The sequence below is a fragment of the Haliaeetus leucocephalus genome, unplaced genomic scaffold, assembly GCF_000737465.1.
Source record: "Haliaeetus leucocephalus isolate CR32 unplaced genomic scaffold, Haliaeetus_leucocephalus-4.0 Scaffold195, whole genome shotgun sequence".
Classification (NCBI taxonomy): Eukaryota; Metazoa; Chordata; class Aves; order Accipitriformes; family Accipitridae; genus Haliaeetus; species Haliaeetus leucocephalus.
Genome location: NW_010972631.1, coordinates 13,257,707 through 13,283,338, shown reverse-complemented (window position 1 = coordinate 13,283,338; position 25,632 = coordinate 13,257,707). Strand labels below are relative to the sequence as shown.

At 37.2% G+C, this 25,632-nt stretch overlaps 1 protein-coding gene across 1 annotated transcript in view; it reads left to right on the top strand.

Moving 5' to 3' along the window:
* PRIM2 (primase, DNA, polypeptide 2 (58kDa)) overlaps window positions 1-24,894 on the top strand; it is a 131,849-nt gene extending 106,955 nt beyond the window's left edge. Inside the window, exons 10-13 of the mRNA XM_010565804.1 lie at window positions 1,450-1,576; window positions 2,419-2,501; window positions 18,532-18,600; window positions 24,580-24,894. Coding sequence (XP_010564106.1) covers window positions 1,450-1,576; window positions 2,419-2,501; window positions 18,532-18,600; window positions 24,580-24,807 — 507 coding nt within the window. The 3' untranslated portion in view covers window positions 24,808-24,894. The remainder of the gene's footprint in view (window positions 1-1,449; window positions 1,577-2,418; window positions 2,502-18,531; window positions 18,601-24,579) is intronic.
* The last annotated feature ends 738 nt before the right edge of the window (window positions 24,895-25,632 follow it).

Sequence of the window (25,632 nt, the reverse complement as noted above, 5' to 3'; positions counted from 1 at the left end):
ATGACCAGCATCTTAATGGAGAAGTTTCTTTTTTACCCTTTGAATCCGGTGCAATTTAGGATTTTATTCTCAAAGGTTGTGTATATTTTTATCCACATTTATTATGTATTTACATATTATGTTATAGATATTTTTCAAAAACATTGAAGTGTTTTATATGAAGAAAAATATACTTATTTTTCTATTTTATTTTAAAGATATTTTAGCAGGTCAAGGTATTTCATAGGTATATGAATATTCTGAATTACTGTCTGGAAGTCCACAGGCCAAACAGGGGACTACTTTTATCTGTAGAAATGAGAGTATTCTTGAAGTAGTAGTGTTACAAGTTGTATGCTTGAATGATTTCTCTCAGTATATTACATTGTCTTACATTAGTAAAATACCAGAGTAAAAAAATCATTGTAAAGTGGTTTTTGAGAAGAAAACATAAATTCTTATGGGAGTTGTTTATATTCAGACACAGAACTTTACATAACTCTAATGCTAAAACTTTGAATTGAGCAAGAGCACAGTTGTTCTTTTATGTATTGTCATAGCTTTTTTGAAGAGAAGAGAGACTGAGGATGTGTAACTGTAAATATGCTGCTTCATTATTTTATCCTATTTAGTTTTTTTAGGAGTAGAAGTGTGGTATTTGAAAAATGTTCCTTGATGTCTTATAGTAGCTAATGCAACTTAATGGAATCCATATGTTAAATTAACTGATTCTACTACAGATTTTATGTCACCTATTGCCACATATAAAATAACATGAACTTATGTCATTGAATGTTCTCCACAGGACTTATCTAAAATTATATATTGATAGTGCTGTACTCAGCTGCCAAGATAAATGTTTGTTTACATCTATATTACATTAGAAGATTTCATTTTATTGGAGGAGTTGGTAATCTATCAGTAGACAAAAGAGATTTGCTAAAATCTTTCTCTTTTGTACAAGCAAACTATACTCCATTTTAAAGTCTAATGAATTGAACTTCAGTGCTGAAACAAAGTATAGGTGAAGCATTATGCTTTGGGAGAACATGAATGTGAACCTGAGTAAAGAAATCTTTATTTCTATTTTTTGCCTGATAAAGCAATCAATTTATGGCCATTTATGAAAGATTTTGAATTACTATGTTTTCTCCATTTACCAACATCATGGGGTTCAAAATTTTGATCTTTAAATCATCTTATCTTTAAAGCAATTACTGCATGAGCTGAAAAGACCTTAAATCAATGCAGTTACACACTTCTCTCTTGATGTGTCTGTAAAACATGTATATGTGCATATACAAGTCCAAGTAATATAAAAATCAAAGCTAGCAGCAAGCAACTCGATTTTTGTTTTTCTCAGTTTGAATATGTTTAAAAGATTTATTTTGTTATCCAATATTTCTGTTTGTGGAGCAGATAGAATCACTGGCACAATATGTAAGAATTTATTCTTTTGTTTTTATTTAGTTTGACAAAGGTTATGCTTACAGCATTCGCCACAGCTATGGGAAAGAAGGAAAGAGAACTGATTATACCCCATACAGCTGCATGAAGATTATCATGTCCAATCCACCAAGTCAAGGGGATTATCATGGTGAGTTACCTTAAAAAAAAAGAGGAAGTTTAAAAACAGTGGAAACCCTTGGCTAGAGAAGTTGCTCCCTCCTGTAGTCTCTTAAGTTATGTATTTAATTTCAAGGCCACAGTGGTCTTGCACTGTTCTCTTTAGATAGCACTTGATACCTTTGGTTTTTATATACGTTGTGTCATGTAGTGCAAAGAGACTTTAAATGTACAGATGCTTTAAAAAGTGACCAATTAGAGGTGTTTTGAGATACTAATTAAATCGTACAGAAATTCTGAAGTTTGCTAGGGTACTTGAAAACCTCGTGCCTCTGTGTGGCTAAACATGGAAAACCTGCGCTGGCTTCACTGTTGTTTTAGTACTAAGTCGTTCATTCAGTTGTCTCTCAAAACTAATTCTGGGACAAAAAACCCTCACTCTTATTTAAGGTGGTGGAACTTCCTAAGTATTTATAAAGTAATACTTTTACAAAGGACTGTGCTCTAAAGACCACTTGGCTCTCATTACTTGTCTTTTCCTGGTTTTTTTCACAGCTATTAAATGTACCAGCGCTATCATTGTTAGTAAGGAACTAACTAAAACTATTTTCCTGCCAGTGAATGAGAATTGTGGCCTGTTTATGTTGGGGTATTTTATGTAACTCTTGAGCCTGTGGTGCCCTGATAACCATGCAGTGGAGTAATTATTAAAAAAAAAAAAAAAGTAAGCAATTGTATGCATGGGCAATTAACTTTCTTATTAATAAGTTGTTAGACAATTAGGAACAGCTTAGCTGGTCTCTCGAGTGCCTTACTGCACTAACTCCTGGGTAAACAGCCTTGTTTCTGAGCTTGCTTGTTTTTTACTGTCAGGGTGCCCATTCCGCCACAGTGATCCTGAGCTATTGAAACAGAAGCTGCAGTCGTACAAGATCCCTCCCAGTGGAATAACTCAAGTAAGGCATATTTTGTTTGGTGCTTTCATTAATAAGGCACTGCTTTTCAATTTTACTTTTTATTTTTGTAGGAGTGCTATATGTAATTTGTCAGTATGTATTGTGAAGTATCTCTTCTTATAAAAGGTTTAAACTGGAATCTTGGCTTTCTGGCTCCAGTGCTTCCACTGATGTGTTGGTTATTGTCATCACCTTTTATTGTTTAATATTATGACTTGGTTTATTACTATAGTGGATACAATGCAGAATTCTGTTTTACTTTGTTTTACTGCACTGTGATAAAAAAAACAATTTAAATGAATCTGGCAATATTTTGGAGAATTTTTATTCTTGCAGTGACTTGTGGAAGACTCTACTGTGTAGTCAGTAGACATAAGTAATTGTTTTCTGTAATAAACTTCTAAAAAACTTACACTCTTAATCATCCATTGCGCTAACTTCCCCTAAACAACAAAAGCACATGAAATGCCTAGTGAAATTAAGCAAAGATTTTTAGTAGCTTTTTAAAAGGTAACATTAAATTGAAACCCTGCCTTATATAGCAAGGACAATGCAGGAATTGGAACTTTTTGAGGTATATATATTAGGACTGTGACTCCCATTGCTTGCTCTAGCAAGAGGTTAAGGCTATGAAAGTATGCCATCATTTTCAATTGAGGAAGATGTATGGGTTAGAGTTAAGCTGAGACAGTTCAGCAAAAAGTTGTGTATATTAACTGCCTGAAACTTGCTTTAGGTCCATAAGAAAAATTTGCTTTAAGTTGTTGTCTTTAGTTCACGTGGAGTATCACCATTGCTTGTCAGGCTTCAACAGACTGTTGAACTAGACAGAAAAGAGCATGAAAGTTCCACTTAAAGTAGTCTCCCTTGGAAGGAATAATTAAGATACAAATTAAAAGAGAATAGTTTTAAAGTGTTTATTGTTCACTCATAGTCATTCTTGAAATACCCAGACTTTTTCCTTTTTTCTTTTTGTTTTTTTTCTTTTCTCCTGGTTCATATAAATAAGCATTTGACTGCCTTCCATATATCTGACAGGCACTAGAGATACTTTCCTTTGGCTTTTTTTCCTTTTTATATGCATCAAAAATTGATGCTGCACTGAGATTTTTATCCTGCTGATCATTGGAAAGATTGGTGAGGATTTACTGTTTTAACTGCCTTGCTATGTGTGGGTAGGATTTAGTAGAGGTTATTTCTTCAGTGAATTTGCACAGTAGGGCAGTATTTTTATATTTAACATAGTTCCCCACTTGATGTTAATTGGATTTTAGTTTTTTTGTGTGTGTATGTTTGGGTTTTTTTCCCTTGTAAAGTAGGATTGGGATTTACCAGGAGTCTTAAATTTTCTTATCAAAAGTGACTAAGAAAAACTGTCTCCATCAACGTTGTCTTTTCCTGGAAACAGATGCTGTCCTGTCCACGAATTTTAAGTGCAGTTGGGGTCCAGGGCTCTGCAGTGGCCACTCCTAGTGTTAAACCGAAACAAACCCAAAACAAAACACCCTCCACTCAAAAACTACTACTACTACTTAAATAAATAAATACAAAAGAAGTTGGCTGTGCTCGGTTTTCAGAAATTGATCTTTTACATCAGTCTTTGAGATACTCAGTAGGAGAAGAGGAGGAGCATCGGTTCACATCTGTCCCCAAGATCTCGTACAGATCTTATTGCTGCCACTCCTCATTGCTATGTTTGCGTGGTCCAATATCATTTGCATGACTAATAACAGTTCAGGATCCTTCAGTCCAGACCGTGGCTTTTTAGAGTCTTCTCTGATGCTGATGATAGTCGCTGAGTATCAGAAATGTTGTTTTTCCTTTAGCTCAGTGAATGGTTGTTAGGGGTGGATGATTTGGCAATCTTTCGAAGCCTCTGATGTAGTTGCTTTTCCCGTAACTGGGCCTCAAGATTGACATTCACTCAAACCATACCCTTTGAGTCTGTTAGACCTCCTGTTAACTCCAGATCAAATGAGAGCTTCCTTACAGATTCCTATTTTTAATGAATGATTCTGAGCTTGACCATTCAGTTATGTATTTTAGTAAATGGTATGTCTTTCCTGGGGCTCAGGGCCTCTTACACTTGTTCCTTGCTTTGTTCCAAAATTCTTTTGCTGTCTTCAAATGTGACTTCATTTTGTGTCTTCTCTTGCTTTATATGCTCTAGACAAGCAAGTTGTCACAAAGTGAAAAGTTCCCTTCTGTGTTGCCAAAACCAGATCAATGTATGTACCTAAATGCTTTTTCAGTTCTCTCTGCCTGGTTTATGGTAGATAAATGTGTTGTTCCAGACTGAGGGGACACTCACATGGCCACGTGCACAGCACAGCAAACTCAAAAGGAGCAGGAAATTTACATCAGTTTTCCAGGACCCTGAGCTGTCTGCAATGATTGGAAGTCTCTCACGCTTAATGAAAGATAGTGTACAAAGTAGTTGAATCATCAACAAATGTGTGTCATGGTGTCACAGATGAGACAGTAAATGGCAGCCTGTAGTGGATCTGGATACTGGTTTGTTTTTGGAGTGGGTTTTTTGTTTGTTTTTTTTTTTTTTAAGAATCAAGGAAATTAGAGCTATACCCCTGCTTGATTGTCTCACACGGACCTACACTTGCTCCCCAACCTGGTGGTGTATTTACTGAGGTCTCAACTTTCCTTCCCAGCAAGGCAATTACTGCTGGTTTGGGAGGATGGGGCAGAAAGTCATGCCAATACCTGCTTTTCTGCTGCTTGCAGTTAACAGTCTCAGGCATTACAGGCTGTGATCCCAGGGCATTCCCCAGCATTCATCTCCATGCATCTCTGATCTCCAGCATAATCCTCAGCTTCCCAGGATCTTCACCCTCATCTTTCTGGGCTCCCAAGACCCCATTTTTCTTCATCTAAATAGTCTATCTGCAAAAGCTGTGGTCAAGTTCCTAACTGGTAGTTCTGTGTCATGTCTCTTTATTAATGGGAAGATCATAACATGTCACTTTTGTTTAGTCCAAATGTTAACCAAAATTTACAACTAGCCTGTACCAGTTGCAGCTAGCTAGCAGGTTCATGCTTGACAGCTTGAAAATTCAGTTTTGGGTGTTTTACAAGCCTCTATATGAAATCTGAGCAAAAGTAACTTGAACCAATTCTTGTTTGCTCAACTGTTTCCTAGCTTAGTTCTTGATGGGTGACACTGAGGGAGTTATGAGACTCCCTGCAGTGGTAACAGGTGTAAGATCATGTGAACAGTAGACTTTTGCTTTCCAGGTTAGTAGTAATGCATGCTTCTCTGTGGCTAAGGAGTTGCTTTAAGGAATTCAAATGAAAGCGCAAGACTGGCAGTCACTGTTGAGTGCAAATTACAGCAATCCGGAAATCACATTGAAAGGTAACACACTGGACATTCTGTGGTGGGTTGACCCTGGCTGGAAGCCAGGTGCCCACCAAAGCTGCTCTATCACTCCCCTCCTCAGCTGGACAGGGGAGAGAAAATATAACAAAAGGCTCGTGGGTGAAGATAAGGACAGGGAGATATCACTCACCAGTTACTGTCACAGGCAAAACAGACTCAACTTGGGGAAATTAATTTAAATTATTGCCAATCAAATCAGAATAGGGTAATGAGAAATAACACCAAATCTTAAAGCAACTTCCCCCCACCCCTCCCTGCTTCCTGGGCTCAACTCCACTCCTGATTTTCTTTCCCTCCTCCCCCCCCAGCAGTGCAGGGGGATGGGTGTTGGGGTCAGTTCATCACATGTTGTCTCTGCCGCTCCTTCCTCCTCAGGGGGAGGACTTCTCACTCTTCCCCTGTTCTAGCGTGGGGTCTCTCCCACGGAAGAGAGTCCTCCACAAACTTCTCCAACGTGAGTCCTTCCCACGGGCTGCAGTTCTTCACAAACTGCTCCAGTGTAGGGCCCTTCCCTGGGCTGCAGTCCTTCAGGCACAGACTGCTCCAGCGTGGGTCCCCCGCGGGGTCACAAGTCCTGCCAGCAAACCTGCTCCAGCGTGGGCTCCTCTCTCCATGGGGCCACAGGTCCTGCCAGGAGCCTGCTCCAGCACTGGCTTCCCATGGGGTCACAGCCTCCTTCGGGCATCCCCCTGCTCTGGCGTGGGGTCCCCCGTGGACCTCCCTGAGCTGCAGGGGGACAGCCTGCCTCACCATGGTCTTCCCCATGGGCTGCAGAGGAATCTCTGCTCTGGTGCCTGGAGCACCTCCTCCCCTCCTTCTGCACTGACCTGGGGGTCTGCAGGGCTGTTGCTCTCACATCTTCTCACTCCTCTCTCTGCCTGCAGTTGCTTTTGTGCAGCAACTTTTCCTCCCTTCTTAAATCTGTTCTCCTAGAGGCACTACCACCATCACTGATGGGCTCGGCCTTGGCCAGTGGTGGGTCCGTCCTGGAGCCGGCTGGCAATGGCTCTGTTGGACATGGGGGAAGAAGCTTCCCGCAGCTTCTCACAGAAGCCACCCCTGTATCCCCCCTGCTACCAAAACCTGGCCACGCAAACCCAATACACCTTCTGTTCCTGAATCAATTTATCCTTTCAGCTCTCCGTGTACAGCAGGTATTATATCACTACCAAGTTCTCTATCAGCAAAATAAATGCTATAAGATCTGTGAAAGTAATGCACTGAGCAGTGAAACCAAACATATATATAAGTATAGACTTACATATTTAATGGATTGCAAGCAGTGGGGAATGGTGTCTTAGAAGTCACCTGTTATGAATGGGCACTCCAAAATTGAATTGTCCATCTTGGAATCTAAGAAGTGCTAGTATTTCTCTTCCTGGGATGGACAGGTTGTGGGACTGCTGTCAGCTTTCCTAATTGGGAAAGCTGTGCTTTTCCTCTGATGCTTCTCTTCAGCAAGAATGCTCCTGCTGTACAAAAAAATCCAAGACAGTTTGATATCAGGCTACTTCACTGTGGAATCCTAGGATTCGGTCACTATGCCAAGACCACCTAATTCTAGAATCTGGTCAAGTTTGCTGTCTAAATCCCAATCCTGTTTGAACTACCTCATGTTTGACTTTAAAAAAATAGAGTATTCCTGCTCAAGTCTTAAGAGGGTGTCTTTGATTAACATCAGGAAACATTCTGCTGGGCATAACTTGTGGCCTGGGGTACTGCTTTTTTACTTGGTGCATGTCAAGGTTACTATCCTCCTAATAGGTGATTTTTACCTGTAATTTATAGTAATTTACTGGACTTGAGAAGATACGACTTTCTGAACTGACTCAGCCAATAACTGGCTACAGAGAAATCCTTCATCTTCAGACATAAATTTTATTGTTTTTTTTCCGAAGGTTTAGCTATGGCATTTCCTCTGTGAGAACCCAGTCTCCCAGCAGCATCTCAACTTAACCATTCACTATTTTGTTGAACTAATGGGCACTTGCTTCCTTTTTTGCCTTTCTAGGAATATGACCTTCAGCTGACAGTAGTTGCAACAGAGCAGTGGAATCTTTTTTTTTTTTAATTCACCAATTCTGTCCATTTCAAGATAATTTTAATTCTTAAAATGAACTGTAGGTTTTTGCTTATAGTGGTTTCTAAATTTTAGGAGATCAATCTTTGGTTTTTTTTTTAGTAATGTATTTTTCACCCAAACTAAATGCTTTGGGGCTACAGATTACTTATATGGTATAAGCATATAGCATGCTTCTTTTCAAGAATGTGCCAATATCTTTACCCAGGAGACCTCTTGGGTGGATGGTTTCTGCCCTAAAATTTTTCCCGTGTTTATCAGATAATGTGCAAATCTGTTACGTAGCCATTGTCATGAAAACAAATGAGATTTTTAAAAGACATCTTCATGCTAGGTCTCAGGGAGCATATTTGTGCTCAAGGTTGTGAGATCTTCAGAGCTCGCACCTACAGTTCTGTTCACGTGCTCACCAAGTGTTTTGCTGTTGTTGAAAGTTCTGTACAGTCCTGTAGTTTTTGTTGAACTAGGGTACTCCAGGGCACTCTTCTGGGCAAGTGGTTATTTGTGAGAGGAGTACATCACACTTCTTTCTTCACATGAGCAGTAATAAATATTTCTCTCCTAAGCTAAAAAGTTCACTTTAAAGGGTTGAAAAGTCAATAATTTCTGTTCCCTACTGAGATTAAATTCTCATTCTGAAACAGAGGTTGACTGGAAACTCGTCAGGCCTTCCAAAAGCATCAGTCAGGATGTTGATGCTGTCCTGGCCAGAGGGGCTGGAGAAACCATGGCAGTTCAGGCTGTGCACAAAGAATTTTACATTGGTGGCTATTTTGTACCCCAGATGAAACAGAGCTGGTGTCTTAACCTTAATTTGTGCAGGTGTGAGTACAGATATTCAAGTCTGAGTTTGACAGAGACCTAGCACATGCTTTTATCAGCAGTGCCTGGAGGCTTGTGTTTCTTGTTTGGGGGACTCTTTATTTTTCATAGCTGTCTGTTGAACCCTTATTATCTCCAGTTCATACGTAGTGATCTGGATCAGAACTGGTACTGTTTGAGGGTGTTGCCTTTCCATTTGTTCACAACATTTTTTAACATTCATCAAGGTCCTGCTGACAAACTAATCTTGAGAACGTGGGGGTTTTTTTGCTGATGAGAGGCCTGGGGGCTGTCATAGGACAATGGTCTTTTCATGTTTTATGTGTTTCTCTTTAATGATCTTTGTGCTGTCTATCAGCACAAAACCCATGGCTTATTCCTGAATATGTTGTGTTCATCAAGGGGATACAGACACCTGAGTGGTGGTGATTTAACTTCGATGAAGTTAGTTCACTGTGCTTTAGACCATCAGAAGGTTTGGATTTGTAGTACATTAGCAACCACGTAAGTAATTCTTTTTCCTAGTTCTCCCATAAGTTTCACAGGTTATCTCAGGAGGTCCTTGAATAATAAAATTCAGGCCACTGTCTTAGTTGATTTCAAGTCGATTGGCAGTTGCTTCAGTTGGATTTGGTTGTTTCAGGAAAAAACTGCAAGCAGCAACCCATTGGTTTGGATGTGTTTCTCTTGCTGTGTTTGGTGTTTATGCCATCTGTTTTTATGGGGTCTTTCCAAATCACCTGTGCTCCGCCTTGATTTTAGTTCTGGTTCCAGGCTTTCCCTGTCTGTCCATTCAGAACCTGAGGCCTTTGCGTGTTCCTGCAGTTTATTGTTAGCACTTTGGTCAAGTGCTTCAGTTGTCCTTAAGGCTCTCCGTTTTCCAGTGTAGATGGTAGTTGATTCTCCATGGTAAACTACATTCTTCTCTGGTCAAGAGTTTGGGTGTTTTTCAACAGCAAGAGTGTATACTTCAATCTGACACTGTCAGAATAAATCTATTAATGTTCTTTTCAATCTATTCAGTGTTTTTATCTTGCTTATTTTGGGATATTTCTTAGATTTGAAAAATGTGGAGCCTTTCTTTAGCTTCTCAAGTACTGGCCTTCTCTGCTCAGAATTTTTAATTTATGAGACCTGTTCATTTTTGTGTGACTGATGCATAGTTTTCCAAACATTTATTTTGGATTTAGCTATGTAGTCATGAATTGGTCCTTCACTGGGATTTTAATCTGTTGTTTTAGAGTACTCAACATGTTTTCCCTTCAAGCCTGTGAACAAGCACCTTTCTTGTTTATGAAGCTTGTTCCTCATGGCTATTATATGAGCCAGAATGTGGGCTAGAGTCCAGCCTGGATGGTTGTGGTTTTACCCAATATGGTTAGTTTTCCAGTGCTGTTCTCAGTCTTCTGTTTCTAGGGCTGTCCTTCATGCTCTTGAGATATGGAGTACACTGTTTCCTTTTAGGTTCATAAGACCAGGAAGTTTCTGAGCTTTTTTCAACAGATAAAGCATTTGGCTGGTCTGTGGTGGAAACAAACCCCATCCTCACAGTGCTTTTCCTAAGGGCTCTCTGTGGACAGGCTAGGTGTGAAAAAGGAAAGCTGGACCTTGGGATGATGGTGCAGAGCAAATACTGCCAGACCTCACATGACTTCAGTAGTCAATCTGAGCATTGGACTGCTTTCATTGCAGTCATTTTGTAGTACAGTCAATAATGAAAAAGTGATCAAAACATTTGAATGTGTGAATCTGCTTGCTGTGAAGTATCTAGTTCCAGCCTGCTATTCCAGTCCAGATTTTCTGAGGCTGTATCTTGTCTGAGATTGCATCTGCTGAAGTCATCTTCTTGAGGTAATAGAGCAGATAACTTCCAGGTCTCGCCTAGTTATTATATAGCCTGAAGCAGAAAGAATGAATCCGGATGTTTATTCCAAGAACTGAATTATTTAACTTGTATTTATTTCACACTTTCCTTAGGTTAGGCTATTTCTTTATTTATGATAGTAGCTTTTTTTGTTTGTTTTAAAAATGCTTCTTGGAGAAGTAATGTGGTTAGCTGAGCATTTTATGTGTGATTGTATAGCGTTTGAATTTATAGTATATTTCAGATCACTTTTCATTTCTGTCTTCGGTATACTGCTAATAAGGTAAAATCTTTTTGAAACCAGGTTTGACAATAGCTAATCAATTTGAAGAATATAAAGATTAAAGCATATGTTAAGATAAATACATCTGTTGCAGTGCTGTACTAAAGGCACTGTCACGTGTTGCCTATACACCTCAAATAGAAAAATAGATATGATAGGCTTTGAATTAGAGTTACTTCAAAGTACCTATTATTTGTTTCTGAAAGCTTTCTTGGAGAAATTACCTTTTTACCAATTCATTTCTATGACAATAGCAAAAGGTAGTAAAAATTTCTGGTTCTACAATCAAGAGAAATAGAGGGTCTAGACTCATCCTTTTTGCTTTTACTTTTGTAATTGGAGCAAAAGCATTTCTTTAGGGAAAAATGCTTATATAAATGAACAGTAGATAACTTCAGAAGAAAGAAGAAAGAATGTTCTTTCTAGTAGAATTGTTCTCTTAATTTAAAAAGCTGCTTTTGCCATAATTGGATTAAATTAAAGGTTTTGACTGACTCATTGAACTTCTCACCACATTGAAAATTCACTTTCCACCACCATTGAAATCCCACCACAAATTAACTAGTTAAAACTCAGACCATAAAACAGGGTACCCTTACACATTTGCTGTCAAGAATTTTTTAGAAGCATTAGACCTTGAATCCAGAAACTGTACATCACTCAAGTTTCTCAACTGGTGGCTAAGACCCCTTGTTCACTGCCCAAAATCTCTCAGATAGTTATTGCCTTTACTACATCAAAACCTGTAAATGCTTTAAAATTATTGAATCTTTCAAAGTGGACAGTGTAAAAGTCTCAAAAGTAAGATTATTCAAGGAAACTTCACAGTGAAAATAAATCTTTGTGGCACTCTGGTGTAGATTTGTGTGCTGAAAAGTTTCCACGTATTTTCTATAGATGGAAGACATTTATAGATAGGAGTCAGCATTCAGCCTTTCCATTGTTTTGAGAATAATTGTTGTGTGTTAGGAGTATGCCTTCCTCATTTTATCTGAGATTATACTTTCTCTGACTTACTCTGTAGACCCTGTATTTTGACACTACACTTCTATGGTTTCTCAGCTGAAATGTGTGCCTTGTTTAATTGTCTTGTATTTAGTTATTTTTTTCAAGAATGAACATGCTTACTGATTTCGCTAGGACTACTTTTGCACGTAAGCCGAAGGAATACAATTACAAATTTAACCAGCCAATGCTAAGCCTTCTTTTCTGATGTTAAAAACTCCCACCTGACTTTTTTAGTGTGTGTTTATTGGTGCTGTGGTGTTACTATTACTGACATCATCAGTGAGTAGAATCCTGTAGAGTATTAACATGACGTGGCTTAACATCTTAAGATGACTTAAGACATCCTAACATGACACTGCTTAAAACTAATTATTTTAAAAATTTGAGTTACAGTATTTCAGACTACTAAATTTTCCTAATCTTCAGTTTATTGCTGGTAAGTGGAAACAAGTATTAGAAATAAGAAGTTATATCTGGCTGTTGTCAGGCGAGATTATAATGTTAAAAAAGTCTGTATGTGATTAAATAAGCGTGGACTGTTCTAAAATCTGATTTAAGTGCTGGTAATAAAAAAAGTGTAAAAGTTGACTAGTGACTGGTGAAGGGGCTGTGACAGTAAAACAAAAAAACAGCATAGGAAGAGAAAACTTGAGAGAATGCAAGACAGATGCAGAAAAACAGTAAGAAGCACAGCTAACCTGTTTGATAATTAAAAACCCCCTATAAGAATACAGAAGACTTTTAGAGTATGTGCACAGATTTTATTACACATAGAACACAGTTGAAAGTACATAAGGTAGATGGTTGAACTAGAAAATATATTTCTTAAAGTTTGGACTTGATATTCTAACCACCAAAAGGATGTAATAAAAATGTATGGTCAGGTGCTATTGAGACTGTTTATTATTGGATCACAGTACGGTTGAGGTTGGAAGGTGCCTCTGCAGGTTATCTTGTCCAACCCCCCCTGCTCAAGAAGGGTCATCTAGAGCCAGGTTCCCAGGACTGTGTCCAGATGGGTTTTGACTGTCTCCAAGGATGGAGACTCCACAATGTCTCTGGGCAACATGTGGCAGTGCTCAGTCAAGTGTGCCTTTTAGAGCAAATAATATGAAAAGTAGAGTTAAAATGCATATTTTTTTCCTGTTGTTAAAGAGATGAATGGCATTAATTTCAGTGTGTCCAATTTAGAAGTATTCAAATTCATTAGTCAAATCTTAGACTTCAGTTCCATGAGCAGTTAATTAGCCAAATGGGCCCTGCTGGTGTGGAAGGCAGTTCTACTCTGTTCATCCCTGCCTGTTGCATTTCCATTCCTTTCCTTGGTAAAATAGATTACTAAGTGGTAAAATAGATGAAAAAATTATCTAACTATAGGTTCACCTGGGGAAGGTGAGGAAGAATAAGGTTCATTTTCAGATGGCAGGAATGGGTGGACAGAATTAGGGGCTGTGTCTTCACACTTCAGTAGCTTCAATTTCTGGTGTATAAAACTACTCATGAAATTTTTATTTAGAAGAGAAAGAAGGAAAAAAGCACACCAAAAAAGTCAAAGGGATAAACACACAGTTCAGGATGAGAAAACAGGAAAACGAATGAACTTATGAAATAAAAATGTTTCAGCTCATTGTTCTTGAAACTGTTATGTTACGAACTTAAAACGTACAAGAAGCAAATAGTTCAATTTTATTTTGTTTTGTAACTTTCCTTTTATTTTAATTTTGAAGTATTTCAGATGCTTGCTTTCATACTTGATAACAGTCCGGGCTTTGACTCAGCATTGCAACAGAGGAATGTGGGTTATCTATCATATCTGAAACCAGGCATGACTGTCTTTTAAAATAGGTGGCTGTAAACTCATGCAGGATTTGTCAGTTAAATGAAAATGTGTCACTGAAACATAGCCAAAAAATTTCTAATAATAAAATGTACATTTTTATAGCGTTATTTTAAAACTATGTGAAAACAGAGAAGTGGAATACTCAGGTGCATTAACCCTTCTTGCATTTGATGTTCACACCATTGACTTTCAGCAGATAACTCTATAAGACTTTGAAAAATAGCCCACAACCAAGCAAACAAAACCAACTAGCATTAGAGCTGTTTCCTTTTGAAATGATTAACTCAATTTAAATTAACATCCGTCTTCATTTAATAAGCTGCCCAGGGGTTGGTGCAGCTATATGGGCACATATTGACATATTCTTTTCATTCAGACATTCACTTAACTCTTTTGTTAAGTATTTAATGAGTTCCTAACTGACACACATGAAATAAAAACTTCAGGCTAGAAAACCTGTACAGTAAAAATGGAGGAAAAAATACAGGTATTTTTAAGAGACATTAATAAAATACCTTCTTCTGGATTATGACTGCCTCTTTCTTTTACTTGTATAAAGTGGGCTAGAATACAATTAGGTTTTGTTGTTTGACAGTTGTGATGCAAATTGCAGGGGAGAAATTGATCTCTTACGGTGCCATAAGTATCATGATGTGCAGTCCTCAACACTGTGCGATCAAGAACTCTTCCCTGCAGAAAACAAGAGTATAAAAGGAAAGGGAGCTCTGGCAAAGCTGTAACAATGATTTTCTAGCCTGTAAGAGAGTCCCTCAGGGAAAACAGCTTAAATCTGAGAAAATTGTGCTATATATCTGTACATTATAAACATGAAACCTTCAAAATCAGTTTAAAATATAAAGGAAATATCTGAAAGCAGCAAAAAGGACCGATGACTGTACTGACCAGGAGGCAAAGGGCACTGGGGAGTCCTGGGACATGACTTAGTGCTGAGATGGTCACAAATCAGCCTGAAGGAGAAGAAAACTGGAATGTGTTCAGATACACTCCAGCAGTTGCACCAAATCATATCTTCAGTCACCTTTGAATTAAAGTTAGAAATGAGTCATACTTTACTGAATCTATAGTAGAAAGATTTTCATTTTGAAAATATAAGTTAATTCTGCAGTTTTCAAATAAAACAAACTAACTTGGAGTAAGTGAAAATAACAATGGATAATTACAGAGCCCAAACTATCCTGCTATGCAAGATCTTAGCTTTGAATGCTGAGGATCTATAAAGCCGGTGGCTGCATACAGCTGCCAAACATCATCTTAACCTCATTAGTAGTCAGTAAAGCAACATCAGAAAAGCAAGTTGCAGATGGCAGTGAAAGAAAAGGCACATAAGGACTAACAAAAAGAGTCCTTGAGTATGTACCTTTACTTGCAAGATAGAGCAATGTAGTATAAATGTCTTAATATATGTAGAGGCAAAAGATTGCTGCTGTGAATTAAGGTAGCTTTGAGTGGAGGTCTGTTTCTGGGTAACACTAGTGAAAAACAGCTGCAAGCTTGCTTTCATTATGTGCACAAATGTAGTGGGAAAGATAATATTTATTATGAATGATAATTCTGTTTTATTTAAATAGAGGATTGTTAGTTTCTCTCACACAGAGGACTCCTTTCTAGCTAGGCTCCATTCTATTGCCATTTTTAACATTTTTTTTTGTTTCTTCTCTTAGCAACTTGTTCCCTGTTAAAGCCAGTTAATCTACTAAACCTGTTCTTCTTTGGTTATGTTTAATGTGCCCCTTATTCCTCAACCTTATCATATATGCAGAAGGTGAACCTGGTCCCCCATGATGTGGCTGGTTTGAACCTACGTATATGCTAAACATCAGGCTTATCATTTGGCTGCCTTCTGGCTGCCTCTCAGAATGAGTAGGAGCTGAATGATAGCTGTTTTTTTCTGAATGAGCCACAAATGTTGGTCTGGCTTTTCTACCCAACCACAACTTTTAATCAACATGTAGGAATTGTATAGCTTTGTCATCTCTACTTGTCAAATTTGGCTGCAATTGGCCAACCAGTCAAAGCTGGGTTAGTGATGTGGTGGAGAAGGTAAAGGAACAGGAGTAAAATGATGACTACCAGTGCAATCATGTATGTTAATAAATGTAACAAACTGGGTGAAAGTCTGTGGTCTGTTCTGGTGGGCATCTGTTCTATGGAGCACTCTGTCGGGAAAAGAAGTGGCATGAAGACCTAGTTACCAAACTTCACTGGAGAATGCTGATAGAGGTTCCTCTAACAGCTGTTCTCCAAGATATATGTCTTCATAGTAGTACAGAGAAAAATCCACGTGGTGACCTAATAGCAGCCTCTGAGAGGTCTGAGAAGGAGTCTCAAGGGAGTGGGACAGTAGTGCCTTTGTGAAACAGCAGTGTAGCTGGGCAGTAAAGATTGGGCTGCTGCAAGACAACGTGGTCGCTTTTTAAGAATTTAAAGTCCCTCAAGGCCAGCTCTGATAACATGACCATTATAGCTTTCATATGTCAGCAGCATCAATTCAATGAAGTCCTCTTCTCCACCTTAAAAGTGGGTCAAGATTTTCCGAAGGATGGGTCAAGGGCTTAAATGGGCTTGGTTTCAGAATAGTTTGCTCAGAATAATCTCTCTTCCAAAACTGGAATTTATTTATAAGTGCCCCTTTATTCTGTCATCATATATGTTGTGTCGGTCAGCAGTCCATCTTCTGATAATCTGTCACTTGAAGTTACCATTTTTCCACTGAACTGTCAGAGAAGACAAGAGAAGCTTGATCTCGCAACCTGTGAATCATTGTGAATTAGTGAATCAAAAGCTAGCTTTGATAATCCTTGTCTTTTCCGCTTTTCAGGATAGTTGGATAATGGCATCGTTGATACAAAAAGCAGCTATAACCGTGGTCTGTGATTCAAAAGTTAAACTGCAGAATGACTACTAGCCTTCTAAGTGATCAGCTTTTTCAAAAAGTTCTCTTGAATTACAAGAGAACCTTGATGCTTTTAAACTTTCAGGGTTTATACTCAGACTTTGTTCATACTTAAGTTTTTGTTTGCTCACTTAAGGTTCTGAGATTTAAAATGTATTTACACCTGAATTTAGAGAACTGTTTATTTATATAATTTTTATTAGGTGTAATCTTGATTAAATGAAGAATAATTTTAAGAAAACCTGAAGTATTTATGAACTAGATTAAATTAGTTGACTTGTTTCAGCTGGAAAATTCGGGTTAGAAAAGTCTGAATGCTACAGAACGTGATGAATATTTCTTTCAACTAAGCAACAGACATAGAGGTCTTCTGATCATTACTCCAAATCACATGAAAAATGCTTTTTAAAAAAGTACATACATACAATATGGTTAGCATTTACTTAAAAATAGAGATAGCTCTTTTGCACAGCATAGATTTTATTGTAAGGTACAAACAGGAAAACATAAGTCAATATGTAATTGAAGTGTTTAGAATAGATGAGTTTTCTTCAATCCTTAACTACTTAATGTGACACTAATTTTTTTTAGTCAAAGGAGGGAGGAGGTTAAAAAAAAGAAAAAAATATGTATGTACACAGATACTGCCAGATTTCAGACTTCATTGCCTACTTGGCCTTGGCCTTGATCTTTTACAGAAGATTTAAAAGGAGGTGGCAAGAGGGATAGAAATGTAATCGGTTGGGCTATTACAGAGAAACAGTGCGGCTAAGTACTTTCTTGGCAGTGTGTTGCTGTTTTTATCCATTCAGCAAATGTGATTTATTTATACATCTGTCAATAAATACAAGACGGCATCCAATAATGAGTACAGCAGGGATTTAAGCCAGACTGTATTGCTGTGTTTGACACAAAGGTCAACCTTGGGAAAGGGGCTTGAAACTAACATTTCTTGAAAACTATTTTTCCTTCCACTTGAGGCTATCTCTTAATTCCAGCAATTTTCTCTGTTTGATAAGCAGAGAGAGCATACATTTTGATTATATAAAGGAGGAAGGAGGTGATGAAACTTTAAAAAATTTCTACCAGCATTGCATTCTGGTGATAAGAATGGGACTTTATGCAGCACAGAAGAGATTACCTGAAGCAGAATTGGGAAGCAAATTGTATTTACAAAAGACGGCATGATTTTCCTAATAGGTGTTCAAAACAGGCTATTCACTCACATTTCTGCTGAGCTTGACTAGAAATAACTTCATTTCAAAAAGGACAAATCTGATTGAAGGTAAAAGCATTCCCCTCTCACAGATACTTGTCTAAAGGATTTGCATTAAATTTTCTTGATGTGAGCACAGTATTAGTTTATTCTGCATCTGCATGAACTGGTAACACAGAAAATAAAAATACAAATCGTGTCCTTGATTGCTTCATGCTTCAACCACTTGAATTACTAGATTTATGTCTGCAATTATGGAAGAGATGTTGCAATATGATAGTTTGACAATAACTGTCACAATTACATTACCAAAATATACATTCAGCTTACTCTTGAAGTTTACAGTATTGAAATTATGTTTTAAGGACGAAGTGTATCTTCCTGTGGTTTTATCTTGTTTTTAATGTAGCCAGGGTATTTTTAAAGAACTATAGTATGTCTAAATGTTGTCAGTTATTAGTAGGGTACACAGATGTGAAAGAAGTCTTGTGCTGCAAAGTTCCATGAGGTATTACACAAGGCTGTCATGAAATACCTTGTCATGGTAAGTATAACCAAGATGTATGTGTGCTACTTCTGAACCCTTTATGTTTTTCTCCCTCTGTATAGATCCTGGAATTGGTGAAGGGCATGCATTATCAGCTGGCCTGTCAAAAGTACTTTGAGTTGGTGCATGATGTAAGTAGCTACAAATTTTTGTTACACTGTAATCACTGTCTTTGTCTTGAGGAAGGCCTTGGAAATCATGCATGCAGTCCAGAGACTGTTTGTGGTTCTCGCATCCATCATTAGCTGTCTTGCCTTGTTACTTTTCATTTCAATAATTTCAAATATTCTTTTGTAATTTTTCTGCATTTATATATTGATCTTATTAATATCCTGAACATTACAAGATGTAGTAAAAGGTTATGCTTTCTTCCTGAAAATGTCAATATTGTTGAATTTTATCTATTTCAAGCCATTTAACTTTTTCAATATCCTGTTTTTAATCAAATTTGTGGTTTTTAACCTGTTACACAAGTTTGATATTTTGAGATATACCTTAAAAAATAAACAAAAAGGATCTAAAAAGTGTAATTAAAACTCTAATCTCCCAGCACGTACATGGTTAATATTGTTAATGTTCACTTGATGTTTTTTCACATTTTTAGTCATGTGTGATTAGTTTTTAAATCAAGATGAACGTTTGCAGAGCTTTCCCATTTGCTTAATCATAGGCAAAATTAAAGTAAGATCCTCCACAAAATTGTAAGATAGCCAATGGCCATAGTCCATCTTCTATGTGATTTCTTGATTCAAAGAACCAGCTTTCGCATTGGTTCAAGATTCCTTGTCATCAAGAAAAAACAGCACAGCCCTTCTTATACCTTTGTTCCCTCCACAACTCAAAAATGGAAACATCCCTTTCAAACAGCAGACTATGGGACAGCCTTGCTAAAGATATGGATGAGGATTAGATGACCCACTCAGAGACATTTACCATTGACTTTTTTTGTTCTTACTGGTTTTCACCTTTGATTTAAATGGAACTGTCTGTCTTCCCAAATTTCCAGCAATCTTATATGTGAATGTATAGCAAAGGTATACTCCGAACCAGTACCTGCAGCTATAATCTGAGAGGAACACTTTTTCTTACAGTCTTAGAAAATGATAAAACGGGTCTAATAATCTGGAAGGAAATTCAAAATTATGTACAGTTTGAAATTTAGATAACACTTGTCCTGTGTAAGGCTGTCCGTAGAAACAATATTTTCCCAAGATGACTATAAGATCCCAAGGTCAACATTCACCAAAGGATAAATCAGCACAGCGCTGAAGATCTGTTGCATTTTAGAAAGCTGTCTTTCCATTCTTCTATGGCAAATTCCAGAAGAGCATTATTTTTTTCAGTCTTGTGGTATTATAAATATGTCTTTGCTGCTTGCACTAAGAATCATCTTTCTGCTTTGCTGTTGGTAAGTCTCTTTAGCGAGAGAAAGCAGAATGCACAGAAAGGCACTGTATGTAGTTTGAATGGCACATGCTTATGAGGACAATTTTTTACAGGATTTAGCTGTTAAACTTGCTACCAGCCTCCTTGGAATGATTTTTCTGTCCTATAGCTATGTAATTTTTTTTTCCATGGGGTGGACAAAAGATGTGTCTCTGAAGCTAGAGACACCTAATCAAACAATTGAACCCTTGCTTTCCTGTATATGCCTAGCAGAGCTCTTCAGTGAAGGAAATTTCTGAAGAATCAATCAGCATAAAATTGTTTGTTATTGTTTCTTCAAATGAGTGAATAATCTTAAGTAAAACTTTCCTAGGAATAATGGACTGGTTCACATGGAGAATATCATCTTCAATTATGTAAAAATTTTATCAAGAAAGTGTTTGATTTACTTTCAGTGGAGCTGTTAGTGTAATTCTTGACAGTTACAGTGCATATGTAAGTTAGATCTACTATGAATGACGTTGTACTAGAGACTTGCTTAAGATTATGATATTTTTCTAAGTTCATGGGGTCAGTTGCACACTATGTCTACTTAAGGACTCTCTTTGTATTTCCTCCCCATCATCACCTCTTAAGTTTCTATTGCATCTTATGCTGGCAGCAGCTTTGCTGTTGGCCTCAGTAGTCCAGTGCTTGGCAGGAAGACTATGCTGGACTAGAGTGAGAATGTTTAGAACTACTTTTTGGGGAGGAGGTGTCTTTGCACCTCAGTGCTGCTGGTTCAAATAGCATAGGTTACCTAAAAGCAGCTTCTCTGCACATTCAGTGTAAACTAGGCTTATTAACTTTAATGGTATACCTTTCCTGAACCTTTGTTTCACTATCTCACAACCACAAAACAAAGGCAAACATCATTTGTGTGGTCCAGTGCATTGTCTTCAGGCAGGAACTAATGTGTTAAGGAAATGCATGTGTACACAATCTGTTAAGTCTTTCAATAAGTGTGGGAAAGCAAAGCAGTACTTATAATGCATGAATGGTTTTGACATGTTTTTCTCCTTCTGGGATATTTTAATAAAAATCAAGAATAAGCTATGTTTATATGTGTAACTAGAGTAAGTATTCTGTCAAACACTACCAAAATACTAAAGTACCTTTCTTTATGGTCAAATTTGGATTTTAAGCCATATGGAAAGCATCATAACTGTTTGAAATTCTAATATTTGTACTTGAGTTCATAATAAGATATTTCATTTTAATTATCCCTTTTAGATAAGTTTTTATTTTGTACTAAAGTGAGGACACAAGGCAACTTATGTCAAGTGGAAATGAGACACCCTGAAAATGTAAGCGGCATAACTGTAACCCGAAGTAAATAGTCACAGCAATGAGGAATTCCTTTCATGGTCACAATAGTGGCAAGATTTTATTTTATTTTAGTTGATAGAATTGGATGGCAACTCAAAATAGAGAAACATATTTGCAGACCAAACAGTTCAGAAATCTTGGCTACATATATGCAGTCAAGTAAAAGAGATTGGTGATATCAGCTATGAACTACTAGTAGGTTAAATTAATGTTCTTGTGGCAGGTTGCCTGTAGAAATAATTAGTGCTTTGAAATCTGATTGTATATAAATCCACTGTATAAATCTACTGTTTTAAGAGCCTGAGCATTATGAACAAATAAGAAAGCCTAACTGGCCAATGCCTGTGTTACTAAGTTATATTCCAAAGGAACTAATGATGTTGATGCTGTTTGCATGAATATTGCTATATTAATTACTTGTTACAGTTACAGCTGTAATGGCTGATTATTAATATTTTTCTGTAAACATTTTATTCTTGCATACTGATATTTTACAGTCCTTGTGTATTTTTAAAAAGTAAATGAAATCTGACACATAGCAAACTTTCTGGTACAGAAGAATCACTTTTGAATAGTTTATTTTAAAACATCTGCAAAAAGCGTTTTTTCTTCGTTCTTTGTGATCAAATCGTGAGAACGCTGGACTTTTTTTTTTCTTTTTTTTTTTTTTTAAGGAAAAAAGTGATGTGGTTAATTGATATCATTTACTGTAGCACCATGATTGCTCCACACGTTTTTTCTGTAATATCAGCTATAGCATTATGAGCTGTTGTTTTAAAAGTTCTTGGTTAAAACCAAAAGATACTATAGCTACAAAATGATAGCTTCAGGTTTTTCAAAACAAGATGTGCTATAGCAGGAATACAAAACTAGATTTTGTGTGAAGGCCAGCATGTGCAAAATGTGTCGAATCCAAAAAAAGTCTTGTGTTAGTATCACCTACTAGATGGAATAAACAGTTCTGGCCAAAGTGACAGGTCTTTTCGCTTGGATCAATACATGTTGTAAACTTAAATTTTTGACTGCCCAGAAAATACATTTTTCTTTTGGCATGGGGATTCCAGATGGATTTACAGGTGTAAATGGATAAAACAGTTAGGGATATCTAGTTCCTCTATTTCTGGTAGTAAGTTTCAGGTAACTTATAATTAAGTTAATGATGCAGCTTTTAAAACTGATGTGCTTTGATCTATATTACCTAAAAGCATTGTAAAACTTATATAAAGTAACATGAGCAGTCTAACATAAAAAAGCCAGGAAATTTGTTTTAGCTTCACGTCCATTTTTGTGGTCAAATTTCTTGTGTATTTCCAGCCAGAGCAGAATATTTTTATTCGGAGAACCTTGTTGAAAATTACGCAGAACAGATTTGTTTATGTATCACTAGATCACAAATGAAGATGATGATGATTAACAAAACTTCCCCTTTCTCTCTTCAGGCTCTTAAAAAAAAGGTGATAAAATGGGCAGAATTCTTTTAATTAAATAGGGTACATGGAGTCATATTAAATTTTAACTAACAACCTGTAAATAGCTTTTAGCCAGATACTGTCAATCACCTCTGAGAACATGGTTGTAGGCTCCGTTCGTACAATGAGCTGCTTTTACAGCTTACTCCAGTTTGTTGGCGAGAGAAGAATTTAGAACAAAATTAGGAGTTACAAAGTGAACCTTAAATTGGTCTGAAGAAAACTGAGATTTTAAGGTTAAAAATAATAGAACTAATTAAGAGCTGCTTCTAGGAAAGCCAGCTTTTTACTGCATCACTTCTTTTTTTTAAGCCTTTTTGGTGCAAAGAAATAATTTGGTTCCCACATAATGGAAATTGGAGCATAGATGAAAGGTGGCTGGATGAAATTCATCCAGATAAGACTGAAATGAAACTCGGTGGCTTCAGGTTTCTTCTTTTTTACTTTGTGTCTTATTTTGAGTGCCAAATTAGCGTGGTAGGCCTGTCACTTATAGGAAGATTTTTCCCACAAGGTCACTTACTACAGTTGCTAATGTCTTTTTTGTGTCTAAATTAGATTTTGTTACACATTGCCATTTTCTGACAGAGCTAAGCTAGGTGGTGGGAATGCATTGAATCAGGGTTCCATTTAAAACACACATTGATTCTCTGCTTTATGATCTTTCACAAGTGGCTGAAATGTAACCTGATGGGTTTCGGCATATCAGATCAGCCACAGTATATGTCCTTATGAGATGCTGTGTGTGTGCAAAGTTGCTTGTTATGCTTGAATTGGTCCCACCCTTCTGGGAAAAAGAGAAGTAGTGGGAGCAAAAAATTACCAGTATATGGCTCTTAGTCTTCCTTGGTTTCTTGTATCCCAGGTTTGGGAAGTTTTCCAATGTTTTTTAAAAGCAGTATTTTTCTAAAAATGTTCTTAGTATTCACATGAACTGATGGGCAGATAGAAGGTGCAGATTGCCTGAATATGAGGTGGAAGCACCTGTTAAAGTAAGCATTTTTAACTTCTGAGGCCCTGAAAAGAGATACAAGGGTTATAATTGAGATTTCTGGTTAATATGTCAGAATAGCTTACTTTTAAAGCTGAAAGCTTTGTTCATTTGAAATACTTGATGAGCATTAATTTAATGTTCATTTATCAAATAATTATGGAGCTGAAAGAATGCGCCTCCTAAGTGGAAAGGAGCAATAAAAATATGCCACACCTTATGCTAGTTTTCTGTGTTCTTTTCCACTGAAGACTAAATGTTCTTTGGTATTGGTGGTGCATCTAGGGTCAGGATGGTGATGTTGGCACTGATGGAGCAGAGATAAGCTTGATCTATTGGGCTTCTGTCTTAGCCTGCTGCCATGTAAATATTGCATTTGTGGCTACTGGAGAAAACACGGGAAGAGGTGAAGCTACCTGTTTCCATTCACAGTTTCACACTGATACTTAAGATCTAGATTTATATTGTACAGTTGTTACAACTTATAGTGGTATATCAATATATATTCTCTACTGCCATTTGCACTCTAGACTTGTCTCAGTCCCTCTTTTGGGTAGGGAAATGCTGTTTTAAGGTGTAGGTTCAATTGTCCTACATCTGTAAAGGTAGGACAGATGGGGTGGGTTTTTTTCTTTACTACAGCAAAGACAATGGGAAATACTGTTTTGAATGTGCCAAAGCAGTTGTTTTATTTCTAACATGAAGGAAGAAATTTTGTGATGAAAGTAAATCTGTGTCATGCTAATATTTACTGGGACAGTATTTACAAATTGATGCATTTTTCTTCAACAAAATCAGAACTTATTAAATTGCTAATTAATTTGTTCTTGACTGTGAAAAAGATGACTTTTTGAAATAAATATAATAACTCACTGTTCCTTTCCTTTTATGTGCAGGTTGATGACATTGGGTTTTCTTTGAATCATCCTAATCAGTATTTTACAGAGAGTCAAAGACTATTAAGTGGTGGTAGAGAACTGAAGAAGGAACCAAGTAATTCAGGAAACTCTCAACAAAAAAATAATAGTCAGGAAAGCATGAATTCAAATTCTGCTCCCACCTCTTCAAATACAACAGCTGATGCAGAACTGGAGGCACTGGAGGCGTACTTCACTGAAGACTAAGCAGCTGTGTTATTTGGGTTTTTTGTTTTGGTTTGGGATTGTGGGTTTGTTTGGGGTTTTTTTTCCCCTTTCTTTCATTCTTTCCCTTCTCTAGCTGAATTTGTGCCTATACTCAGGAATATGCACTTCACTACCTGGAATATGCAGGCATTTAGTGCTTTGAATAGACTGAAGAAAAGAAAGATAGATACCGAAGCTGTAATTGCATCCAGTACTTACTCTTGCTGCTTTAGAATACTGTTTTATATAGCATGTTGAAGGGTGGGAAATGAAAGTTCCTTCCCAATTATTAGGTGATTTTTGTCCGACTTACCTTTTTTTTTTTTTTCCAAAATGTTTAAATATTTTTATCCCATTTTGTGGTCACTTTTATATGTTTCTTCTTAATAAATAAATTGCAAAGCAAAAGTTTGTGGTATTTTCTTTTTAGCTGTATTTGGATGGTAATTAAGTAGGAGTTCTTATGATCAAAATTACCCTCTGGAGGAGTCTGTCTCTTTTCTACGTGAGGAGCTGAGGGAAATCAGCTTCCTAATTTGTGTACCTTGACACTAAATTTAGAGAGCTGGTTTTGGTGCTTGAAATAGAACATAAGCAGAGTTGAGACACCTCTATGTAAGAAGGTAATCCAAAAAACTGATGCTCCACCAACTGACTCGTCTTGAAGAAGGTAAAAACTTACTAGCGTATATTCATTTTCAATTTTAGAGTTTCCTCAATGTCTGAGCGTGGCTGGAGCCTCCTGTGTCCTGCTAAGCTAAACAGCTGTCTGAACGCAGGTTTGGGTCACCTATATTCCACCCATTCCCCCAAAGCCCAAGTCAC